Consider the following 12,494-nt stretch of genomic DNA (forward strand, 5'->3'; position numbering starts at 1 on the left):
CAGTTAAACTTCTAAGCCAACTGTATGCTTGTAAATCAATGCGCTCAGCAAGATTGGCACTCACTTCTCATTGGCTATTTCATTTGCTTCAAAATACTGCTCAATTTAGATGAATCAGGTATCCATTGAGCAATTGAAGACCCACATCTTCCAGAGTCGCCAGCCAATTCTGCTTTTCTTTAAACATATAGTTATTATCAGCTGGCACTCACTGTTTATGAAAATATGAATTCTTCCATTTTCTACCTTTTTAAAAAAATTCTCCATTGTCTTACAAAGTACACTGCAGATGCTGTGGTCAAATGAAGACATATAAAAAAGCTGGATGTCTCAATTGTCTTTCCTTTTGTGAAGAAAACATGTTGCACCAAAGGGGGAAACATCCTGCTCTGCTTTTTTTTTTATCTTGACCATTTCTTGCCGTGCTTTTTCAAACTTGAGTATCTCACTGCAAGGTAGTTCCCTCAGATTCATTTTACAAGTACCTCATCACCTCTGTTATGTTTTGTAACTTCAAAACATTACAACTAATTGAAAGCAAAGCAAAGTGCAAGGAGGTAAACAAGTACACTTTGTTTTCACTTTAAGTGAGGCACTTTAAGGATGATGTATGCCATTTACTTACTTTTACAAAATAACCTACAATGCATAATGTTAACAACAAAGAATGCTTAATCAAAAAATGTATCTACAATATTACTCAAATATTACTGAACGATTAAATGCACAGCAGGCTGATTCTGTGGTAAAGAAGGCAAATTCAATGTTGCCATTTATATCAAGAGGAATAGAACATAAAAGCAAGGAGATAATGCTAAAGTCAAGCCTCGCTTGGAGTATTTTCAACAGTTTTGGACACTCTATCTCTGAAAGGATGTGTTGTCATTGGAGATAGCCCAGAGGAGGTTCACAAGGACGATTCCAGGAATGAAGGGATTAACATATGAGGAGCGTTTGGCAACTTTGGGCCCGTACTCACTGGAATTTAGAAGAATGTGGGAGGATCTCATTGAAATCTACCAAATGTTTAAGGTTTTAGGGTGGATGTGGAGAGAACGTTTCCTGTGGATGAGTATCCAGATCTAGAGGGCAGAGCCTCAAAATTTGGAACAGAAGTAAGGAGGAATTTACTTCTTTACTTTAGACCCTTTAGAACAACAGTAAGAAGGAATTTTTTTTTAGCTAGAGAGTAGTAAATCTGTGGAAAGCTCTGTCACAGGCTGTGGTGGAAGCTGATACTTTCCTGATCAGTGACGGCTTCAAAGGATATGGTGAGAAGGCAGGTGTATGGAGTTGAGTGGGCTCCAGGCTCAGCCATGATGGAATGATGGAGCAAAATTGATGGGCTGAATGGCCTAGTTCTGCTCCTATGTCTTATGGTTTTATGCCATTGGGTTTGAGGCTACCCAGATGGAATATGAAATGTTGATCTTCCAATGTGAGAACGGCCTCATTGTATCAGAAGAGGATGTCATGGGCTGACATGTTGAAATTGGTACGGGCCATGGAATGAAAATGGTTGGCCACTGAGAAATCCTGGTTGTTATGTATGGGGTGAAGGTGCTCAGTGAGTTCATTTTCATTCTGGTATGTCCTAACTTGGGGCGGGGGGGGGGGTAGGAGAGAGAGAAGAGAGGAGGGAGGAAGGGAGGGGGGAGGGGAGAGAGAGAGAGAGGAGAGAGAGAGAGAGAGAGAGAGAGAGAGAAAGAGAGAGAGACTTTATGTCTCATGGTTAAATGGGAATGATTGGGACATATTCAGTCCAATTCACAGTACATAAAAGTCTATGCAGACACTGCACACAATCCAGCACAACAAAAAAAATAGTTTTTTTTAGGAGTCTTCTGGAAAAAAAGAGTCTTTTAAGAGACTGTTATATAGGTACATGGAGCTTATAAAAATAGACTATGCGGTAAGGTAATTCTAGGCAGTTTCTCGAGTTGGTTACATGGTTGGCACAACATTGTGGCCTGAAAGCCCTGTAATGTGTTGTAGATTTTTATGTTTCTACGCTTTGATGTTTCATAAAGAAGTGACTGTCTTGAGCTGTTTTGAATTTTATACTAAATTAAATCAAGGGAGTTAAGTTTTGTATTGGCTTATGTTGTGACTGTGAAAAAAGTCACTGGAGAGACACTGAAAGCTGGTGAATATTGAAGTCTTTATTCAGCCAGCCAAGCAGGAATCATACTGGAGACACTTTAGGAAGAAGAGGCCTCCCTGACCTAATATTACATGACATTTTTATATTCTAAAGATCAAAGGTAACTCCAGGACAATTCTATAGTTACAATGTATCCACAATGCTTTCTTTGAATTACATATAATTTTCAAACACCTCCATCTTCACACTAACACCCAAAATGAATGTTACTCTGGGCTGCATTCATGCATATGCAGCCATCTGAGGTGAAGTGAAGTGTTTTCTTTGATTACAATTAACCCCAGACTGCAACTCCAAGGACACCATTGTTTTGGCTACATTTTAAACTCATCTGCAATCCATGTTCATGTCTGAAGACTGATTGCTGTTGAAACTAGCATTTGCCACAAACCATAACTCTAGATTATGCTCTAACAGCTTTTGTCAGTGAAAACTTACCACATGCGGAGTTCTGCATAAATTGATTTTAGTAAGAATGTATGAGGAAGAAGATTGTTGAAAACTAAGAAGCCAACAAAATGACAAAGTCACAGCGTGATGTTTAGAATTGCTGGCCCAAAATGTTGACTCCTTCTTTATTCCTCTCCATCGATGCTGTCTGACCTGCTGAGTTCCTCCAGCATTTTGTCTGTGTTACTCTAGATTTCTACCATCTGCCGAACCTCTTTTCATTAAAATTTTCCTCAGTATTTGTTGTTTGAACACAAACTGATGAATCTCAATGTAATCATTCCAACGGTGACAAAATCATTGTTCCCTACCCTTTGAACGATTCCTTTACTTTTCCAATCAACACTCTTCCAGTAAACATCTTACCAAGATTCAGATGTTTGAAGTAACATCCTGTAAGGTCAAAATATCTTATTTTAAAATCTATCTCAAGATTTTCTAAGGTTATATAAATACTGTATAACATAAAATATTAATAATTAAAATACTCCTGGTTATATTAATCAATGAAAATATTTGACATAAATGCTTGAGCATTGATATTCTAATGTGTAGTTGAAAGCTTCAGGTTTAGTTGAGACCCCAGTCCATATCTATATATAATGAACATCTAAAAGTCGTCTGATTGAGGAGTGAAGATGAAAAGCGTTAGTAATGGAGCCTGTTCCAATTTTAAATCAATGAGAGAAAAATAGGATCGACTTAATTACAGGATTTTGATCTTTTTTGCCAGTTCTTCTTCAGACTTTGTGTCCAGAGAGTACATCTCAACAAAGATCAATAAATTTGTTCACCACATTGTTTAGTACTATAGTTGAATTGTTCATGGTATAACTGAGAGCAGCCAAAAAGACTATTTCACACTTAAGTCTCACCTCCCAGGGAACTCATGGCTTGGGAATTGGATTTTTTGCTGGCTGGCTTTTAATATGCCACTTTAATCTATTTTCTGATTGTATGTTTGAACAAAGATCACAGTTAATTCTGACATTGACTAGTATTATACCAACAGTTGGATAGCCACACTCTTGTTTTAAAATGCAAGTGGTTGTATGGCTTACTGTCTAAGATTTAGCTTCATTGTAATACGAAGCCTGATTTTAACTCTTAATGGTATCTTAATAAAATGGATTCCTGTTAATTTGGACACGTTAGGACCTGTATATTTTAGCCCGATTAAGCTGCTACCCCAATTAGCCATTTTCATGAAAATAGTTAAAAAGGGTATAAAAAGGACAAACTGAGTAATAAATTATGTATTTAAATGAAATACAGAACAAATTAGAACACTACAAATACTACTACAGTACTATAAAACTGTGTATTAATTCCTCATACTTATCGATGGAGGAATTAATTTATGTTGTGTTCTTTTGACTGCAAATGAACAATATCAGTGCAGATACCTAGTGCAGATAATGGACTGCCTTTAAACAACGTTGTTGACAATTGTATACACCTAATTTTAATTTTAACATTCAAGATGATTTTCGATACCTTCAAACTCTTAGCATTTCCTAACTTGTCGAAATAGTGAAATAGTTTCCTTTCTCTCCCAGCCATTTCTAGCATCTCCAAGCTTGACTGTTTGAAAACGCAGTGAGCAAAAAGGTTCTGAATTGTATCGCTGCTTATTTCTCGCCAGCCAGCAGTGACAAAAATTGCAACTTTTTGAAGACAGATACAAGCGACTAACTCTTTGAAAACTGTTTGCTTGAGACGTTGCAGAGTCGAACAGCCTCATAAGTGCATTGGATTGATGCTAGTTAGAAACTGGCAACAGTTTGCTGATCCAATTAAGCAGCTTATTTTCCCAAAGAAACAAAGGGGAAGTTGGCTATTTGCTCGATTAGTTTTTGCTCTTTAAGAGAAGTTTCAGAGAAGCGACTGTCCCAATTAACTGGTGGCCCAATTAACCAGAATCCACTGTATTATGGATCATCTCTTTTTTAAGAGAGCTTTTCTTTTGGATTGTCCTAGAACACAAAGATTATGGAAATTAAGCTCAAAATTTCAAAAGTTTTCAATAGGTACATTCAATGTCACAGAAATGTATACAATAAGCATTCTGAAATTCTTTTTCTTCGCAAGCATCCACAAAAACAGAGGCGTGCCCCAAAGAATGAAGGACATTTAAATGTTAGAACCCCAAAGCCCCCCTCCCAGCCCTACACCCCACGCATAAGAGCGAAGCTACAACCCCCTTCCCCCACACCTCCACCAGCAAAACAGCAATGGCACTCCCCTCTGAGCACTCGCGTGCAGCAAAGCAACAATAAAGACACACACTTGCAGTACCCCAAGGACTACTCGTTCACCTGGTATTCGTCATACCACAGGCTCACTCTCTCACTAATAAGAGAAAAAGAAGTGTCCCTGTTTCACAGTGAAAGAGTAAACATAACAAAACAACTGGCAGATTTATGGTGTTAAAAGTCTACAAACTTCATTCATTTGTAGAATTTGTTCATTTTGCTATAGTAAGCTGGGAGATATTTGTTCAATGAGCATAATTTATGCCTTCTGGAGACAGAAGAGACTGCAGATGCTGGAATCTGGAGCAATATGTGTTCCTTTGGAAAAACTCCTTTGGAGATGCCTCTGTAGAAGGAATGGAATTGTTGATGTTTCTGGTCGAAAACCTACTTCAAAGCCAGTTAATAATTTCTTCCCACCCACAGATGCTGCTCTTCCCATTGAGTTCTGTCATCAGGTTGTTTGCTAAATTATTACTTGATCTTGGAACTCCTTAACTGTTAGATCACATGTTCTTTTTTTCAGAAATATAGAGTTACCAAATAGAATCTATATTTGGTTTTACCAGTTCCACTTTAATAACCTTTGATTTCTGTGTTGGCCCAGCTGCACTCTGACCTGGACAATGGAGATGGCTCTGTAACATACACTCTCTTGGGCCAAGGAGCTGGCTCGATTTTCACCATTGATGAGATAACGGGGGACATTCATGCAATAAAGAGTCTGGATCGAGAAGAAAAGTCTTTCTATGTTCTACGTGCGCAGGCTGTGGATACAGAAACTAGAAGACCTGTGGAGCCTGAATCTGAGTTTATCATTAAGGTTCAAGATATTAACGACAATGAACCAAGGTTTCTGGATGGGCCTTATGTTGCTAAGGTCCCGGAAATGTCTCCTGCTGGTAAGTAGAATAAGATTACGATAATAGCTACCAAGTTTGAATATTATTTTAATTTGCTAATGATTACCCTTTAACTGCTCAATTTCTGAGGGATCCTCAAAGTTTGAAAATATGTAATCAGACTAATCTCCTAAAAAGAAGATATTGTAACAGACAAGAAAATAGGTAAAGGAACAGGAATAGTCCACCTGCGACCTCTTAAACTCCCTGTGCTTTTGAAAAAGACAATCACAAATCTAATCTTAGCTTCAGTGCCACTTTCCTTCCTGCACCCCACTGGAACAAAAATATATGTCAGCCTTGAATATGTGCAATGTTCAAAAACTGTCTGCCAAAAGCAACTCTAAAGATTCGTGACCCTCTGAATGAAGAAATTCCTCCTTATTTACATCTTAACTAAATACTGTAACCCCTTATTCTGCAACAATGTCTTCTAGTTATAGACAGATCTAGGAGGGAAAACACCCCTCAGATTTACCATAACAACTCCATTTAGATTCTTACAAACTTCAATAAGGTCACCTCTCATTTTCTTAAACTTGAGTGTCCATTGGCGTAACCTGCTTAATGTTCCTCAGAAAGCAACCACTTCATCTCAGGAATCGACCCAGTGAAGTTTCTTAGAATTTTTTTCAGATATGTTTATAGCTCCTTAAGTGTAGACTGGGAAGTTATAAGTTAGGACTTCAACCCTTTTACAATAAATATACTATTCATTTCTTTACTTTTGTTTCTTCTTTGTCAATGTCTTGAAATTCACAAAAGGAGTTTAAAAAAAGGGGCTAGGATCAGTATTTCTCAGGTATCCTAGTGACCGATAAGCTTCGCTCATAAACCAGACCTTAGCCCAGACTGTTTGTATCTTCACAAATTCAGCAGACTAAAGCATGGAACATCGAGGGCACCCAGGCAGTGTATCAGTTAATGCAGAGCTATTTCAAATTCAAATCTGGCACCGTCTGTAAGGAGTTTGCACCTTCTCCCGGTAAACTGCATGGGTTTCCTTCCGATGCGCCAGCTTCCTCCCACGGTGCAGATAGTAGGGTAATCAGTCATTGTAAATTAACCAGTGATTAGGCTAGTGTTAACTAGTTGAGTTGCTGGGCTGTGCAGCTTGTTTGTATGAAAGGGCCTGTTCCATTCTGTATCTCTAAATAAATAAAGATAAGAAAGAAAGAAGGAAATAAGATAAAACAAACAGTGAACATAATAAAATGTCCTTTATATATCAAACTAGTGCAGGGCACCCCCTGGGTAATGAATTGGTTCTGATGTGACAGAAGTCCTGAGGTCATTTTTTTCTGTGAGTCAACATTTACACAGAAATCACTCAATATAGTGACTACACCTCCACAGTATTGTAATGAATGATATCAGAAGTATGTAAAGAAGAATAATTACCAAAGGAGGAGGGAGAGCAAAAACTAGGGATAGGAATGAACGTGCGTAGATGCATCAGACTTCTGAATTCACTATTATTATGGGAGCTTGATCAGTAAGTTGGACATTCTTAACCTAGGCACATGAGTTCAAACTCAGATCTGCCTGTCAACTAAACGAAGTTTGGAATGGAGAGTGACCGATATTGTTGCATGTTTTTGGCACCAGCAATCTTAGATAAATGCCTCTCTCAATGATATGGGTCTCCTCAATCCATGATTTGAAATGTTTACTCTTTTTTTCCCTAATGCTTCTGTTGAGTGTTTCCAGCATTTTCTCTTCTTATTACATAAAATAGGCCTGTGGCGACCCACTTCCCAGCGCACTCGAACCGGCTCACAAAGCGGCGCGCACTGGCATTGAGGCCGGTCCCAAAGAGGGCACCAAGCCTGCTTCAACAGCAAGGGGAAAAGCCCGCGCGCGGGACGGGACTGTGAATACGCGCCCCCTACAGCATTCCCGCCCGGGGAGGGCGGGATCAGGAAGGCTTTAAAGTGAGGCCATGAAGTTTGAATAAACCTCTTTTGTAACTGCAGCTCACCGACTCCGTGTCGTTATTGCAGCGCTGCTTGTAGCACACCGCTACAATTGGTGACCCCGACGGCCCAAACAATATTTGGACTGGAGATGAACAACACCGCATCTGTTCTTGCAGTTTCGTTAAAACTGCCAAGCTTCTGGACGCTGCGACCTCACCTATGGTTCCAGCAAGCAGAAGCCCAATTCCACGTTCAGCAGATAACCTTGGATGCCTCATGTTACTACTACATGGTGAGCTCCCTCGACCAGGAGACAGCCGCCCAGGTTGAGGAGTTCATACAGTCGCCCTCGGAGCACATCAAATACACAGAATTCAAAGCCATGCTCATAAGGACTTTCAGACTCTCACGGCGCGAGCGAGCTGCACCTGGATGGTTTGGGGGACAGGCCACCATTGGCTTTGATGAACGAGATGCTGTCCCTGGCTGGAGGTCACAAGCCCTGCTTCATGTTTGAGCAGGCATTCCTGGAGCAGCTGCCTAAGGACATACGCCTGCTGCTGTCCGACGCGGACTTCAGCGACCCCCGGAAGGTGGTGGCCCGGGCGGACTTGCTGTGGAACGCCAAGAAGGTGAGTGGGGCGTCCGTCGCACAGATCACAAGGCCACGCTCCCAGCAGCAGACCAGACCAGGCCCGGCCACAGAGGCAGGGATGAGGAGACCAACGAACAATGGTGCTTCTACCACCAGCGGTGGGGCGTAGAAGCCCGCTGCTGTAGCCCGTCAGGTAAGTTCGCGGGAAACGCCAAGGCCAGCCACCGCTGATGGCTATGGTGGCTGGCCATTGGGATAGCCTCCTGTATGTCTGGGACAAGCAGTCAGAACGCCGCTTTTTGGTTGACACCGGAGCCAAGATCAGCGTCTTACCTCCGACGAGTTACGACACCCTCAACAGAGAAGTGGGTCCCACCCTAAGGGCCGCAAACGGCAGCACAGTAAGGACCTATGGCACCCGTACGGTTCGGCTCCAGCTGGTTCACGTGAGACTTAACACTGGCTGCCGTAGCCCATCCGCTCATGGGTGCGGATTTTTTGCGAGCTCACAGCCTATTGGACAACCTGTCAAGAAAGAGACTGGTACACTCCGAGACCTTTCAAACGTTCTCCCTGGGTGAAGCCTCGACTCCATCACACTATCCGATAACGACTTCACCAGAGTCCTGGCGGATTTCCCATCGGTTCTGGCACCGCGGTTCACGGCAGCCATGCCCAGCCATGGCGTACAGCACCACATCCCGACACAGGGACCACCCCTCCACGCCCCTGCTAGAAGGCTTCCCCTGGACAAGCTGTGGCTGGCGAAGGAGGAGTTCAAGAGGATGGAGGAACTGGGGATCATACGGCGGTCCGATAGCCCATGGGCCTCCCCCCTGCACATGGTGCCCAAAGCAACAGGGGGCTGGAGACCATGTGGTGACAACCGCAGGCTGAACGAGGCTACAACACCAGACCACTACCCTGTGCCGCACATTCAGGACTTTGCAGCAAACCTGCACGGTGCACGGATCTTCTCCAAGGTAGACCTCGTCTGGGGATACCATCAAATCCCGATGCATCCAGATGACGTCCCCAAAATGGCACTCTTCACCCTGTTCGGCCTTTTCGAGTTCCTCCGCATGCCGTTCAGCCTAAAGAATGCCACACAGATGTTTCAGCGGTTAATGGATGTGGTGGGACATGACCTGGACTTTGCTTTCATCTATTTGGACGACATCCTCATAGCCAGCAGCAGATGCCAGGAGCATCTGTCCCACCTCCGTCAACTCTACGCCTGACTGAGTGAATACGGCCTGACAATCAACCCGGCCAAATGCCAGTTCGGGCTCGACACCACCGACTTCCTGGGCCACAGGATTACTAAAGACGGGGCAACCCCTCTGCCCGCCAAGGTAGACACGGTCCGCCATTTCCCCCGACCCACCACAATCAAAGGCTTTCAGGAATTCGTGGGTATGATGACCACAAACCGCTTACCTTTGTGTTCACGAAAGCATCTGACCCCTGGTCGTCCCGCCAGCAGTGACATCTGTCCTACATCTCCGAATACATGACGGATGTCTGGCATGTCTCCGGAAAGGACAGTGTTGTGGCGGACGCCCTCTCCTGCCCTATCATCCAAGCCCTGTCCCGGGGGTAGACTATGAAGCACTGGCAGAGGCGCAGCAGGCAGACGAGGAGATCCCTAGTTACAGGACTGCAGGCTCTGGTTTGCAGCTCCAGGACCTCCCTGTAGGCCCAGGTGAGAGGACCCTACTCTGTGACATCACCACCGGCCAACCCCCCCCCCCCCCCGTCGTCCCGTCAGCCTGGCCGCCGGCGCGTTTTCAACTCCATTTATAACTTAGCACACCCCTCCATCAGGACAACAGTCAGCATGGTCTCCAACAGGTTCGTTTGGCATGGACTCTGCAAGCAGGTCAGTGAATGGGCCAGAACGTGCATGCACTGCCAGACGGCCAAGGTGCAGCGGCACACCAAAGCCCCACCACAGCAGTTCCACCCCACCCACCGGCATTTCGACCACATTCATGTGGATATTGTGCGGCCCTGCCAGTGTCGCGCGGAGTGCGGCACCTCCTGACTATCGTGGACCGGTTCACAAGATGGCCAGAGGCGGTCCCGCTCACCGACACCACCTCTGAATCTTGCGCCCGAGCCCTGATCGCCACCTGGATATCTCGCTTTGGTGTACCGGCCCACATTACCTCCGACAGAGGCGCCCAGTTCATCTCCAGCCTGTGGTCAGCTATGGCCAGCCTTTTGGGGACACTGCTGCCTACCACCCACAGTCGAACGGGCTAGTGGAGCGTTTCCACCGTCACCTGAAGTCAGCTCTCATGGCCTGCCTGCGAGGAGCTAACTGGGTGGACGAGTTTCCCTGAGTCCTGCTCGAAATCCACACGGTGCCCAAAGAGGGTCTGCACACTTCGTCAGCCGAGTTGGTGTACCGTGCACCCCTGGTCGTCCCGGGGAGTTCATACCAGCCCCAAGGGGGCAAGAGGAAGAACCCACAGCAGTCCTGGGCTGACTATGCAAGAGGCTTGGTAACCTGGCGCCCATACCCACTTCGCAGCATGGACAGAACCCGACCTGCGTACCCAAAGACCTGCAAAACTGTGAGTTCGTTTTTGTACGACGAGGTGGACATCAGGCACTGCTACAGCGCCCTATGAGGGGCCATTTATGATGATCAAAAACAACTGGTCCACATTCGTGCTGGACATTGGGGGGAAAGAGGAGGTTTTCACAGTGGACCGACTCAAACCGGCCCATGTGGACTTGGTGCAGCCGGTCGGGATTCCGGCAGAGGCCGACCTCCCAAACAGAGTCCAACCCAGACTGTGGACATTGGGGGGTGTATCGCCGGTTCTGATGGGGGGGGTTATGAGGCGACCCACTTCCCAGCGCACTCGAACCGGCTCACAAAGCAGTGCACGCTGGCATTGAAGCCGGTCCCAAAGAGGGCGCCAAGCCTGCTTCACCAGCAAGGAGAAAAGCCCGCGCGCGGGATGGGACTGTGAATACGCGCCCCCTATAGCATTCCCGCCCGGGGAGGGAGGGATCAGGAAGGCTTTAAAGCGAGGCCACAAGGTTTGAATAAATCTCTTTTGTAACTGCAGCTCACCGACTCCATGTCATTATTGCAGCACTGCGTGTAGCACACCGCTACAGGCTATTTGTTTCCATTGAAACTTGTTGTAATTCCTCCAGTGTGTATTTAGATTGGATAATATGTACACAGCAGGGAGGAAATTGAGAAGATTTCTACTTGTGGTCTATTCTGTCTAATTTTCCTGCCTAAAACTTATGCAAAACAGTAGTACAAAATAATAATAATTCACTACTAACATTAAATGCATTTTATGGTATTTACAAACGATTATATTCAGAAATTTTTTCTTTGTTTCACTGTGTTCAAAGGAACTGAATATCATTCGTATAGCAGATGCTGATACTACAGGGAACATAGACAAAGTTTGACCCTAAGATTTTGAGCCACGGTCATCAAGTGCATTGTGAATGCCGGCTGATGTGAGACTCCATAACAGCTCATGAAACAAATCAGCAGTGAATGAACTGATTGCAAAGCAATTGAGAGACTCCATTATAAAATGCGGGTGCAGAGAGATTGGGTATCAGAGTAGTTTGACCAAGTCCTTTGATCTCTGAGGCCTAGCTTCAATTTATTTAGGATTGATAAAAGTCTTGTCTTTCTTGGCGGGCACTAACTGCCCCTAGCAAGATTAGTTTTGGGGCTCTCTCAATCCAATTTCACTGGTTGTAAATTCACAGCATAAAAACTATTTCAGCTGTAAATTGGCATGTCATAGAACGAGATGTGCTTTTCAGTTACACAATAAATATCACACTGCAGGAGATGCTTTCCTGGTGTTAAGTTTGTTGCAGACTGTTGGAGTGAAGACAGCAGCCCAGTGATTGTATCATCTACAGAAACTCATGCTAAAATACTGTTGCAAGGGAGGGCCTCAGGAGTTTCTGAGGCACTATGGAAATTATACTGATATGCTTCTGCCTTCTAAAGGATTATGGGACAATATGACATGATGCATCATACTTTAGGGCATCTACATCCATTAAATATAGTTAATTCCATGAAAAATGCACAGAGCACTGACCATCTTACCATTTGGATGATGCTCCAGTTCTTGATAGTAATCTTGGTTGAATCTGTGGGGTAATTCAGGGGTCGTCGTGGAAAGTGTAGGTTCCAGAGGGAAAACA

At 44.3% G+C, this 12,494-nt stretch overlaps 1 protein-coding gene across 2 annotated transcripts in view; it reads left to right on the top strand.

Annotated features, from left to right (window-relative positions):
* The window catches only part of LOC132378383 (cadherin-12-like), a 401,775-nt gene that overhangs the window by 111,520 nt on the left and 277,761 nt on the right, over nt 1–12,494 (top strand). For both annotated transcript variants that reach the window (XM_059945256.1, XM_059945257.1), the window contains exon 3: nt 5,477–5,771. In XM_059945256.1, coding sequence (XP_059801239.1) covers nt 5,477–5,771 — 295 coding nt within the window. The remainder of the gene's footprint in view (nt 1–5,476; nt 5,772–12,494) is intronic.

Source organism: Hypanus sabinus, chromosome 20 (genome assembly GCF_030144855.1).
Source record: "Hypanus sabinus isolate sHypSab1 chromosome 20, sHypSab1.hap1, whole genome shotgun sequence".
Lineage (NCBI taxonomy): Eukaryota > Metazoa > Chordata > Chondrichthyes > Myliobatiformes > Dasyatidae > Hypanus > Hypanus sabinus.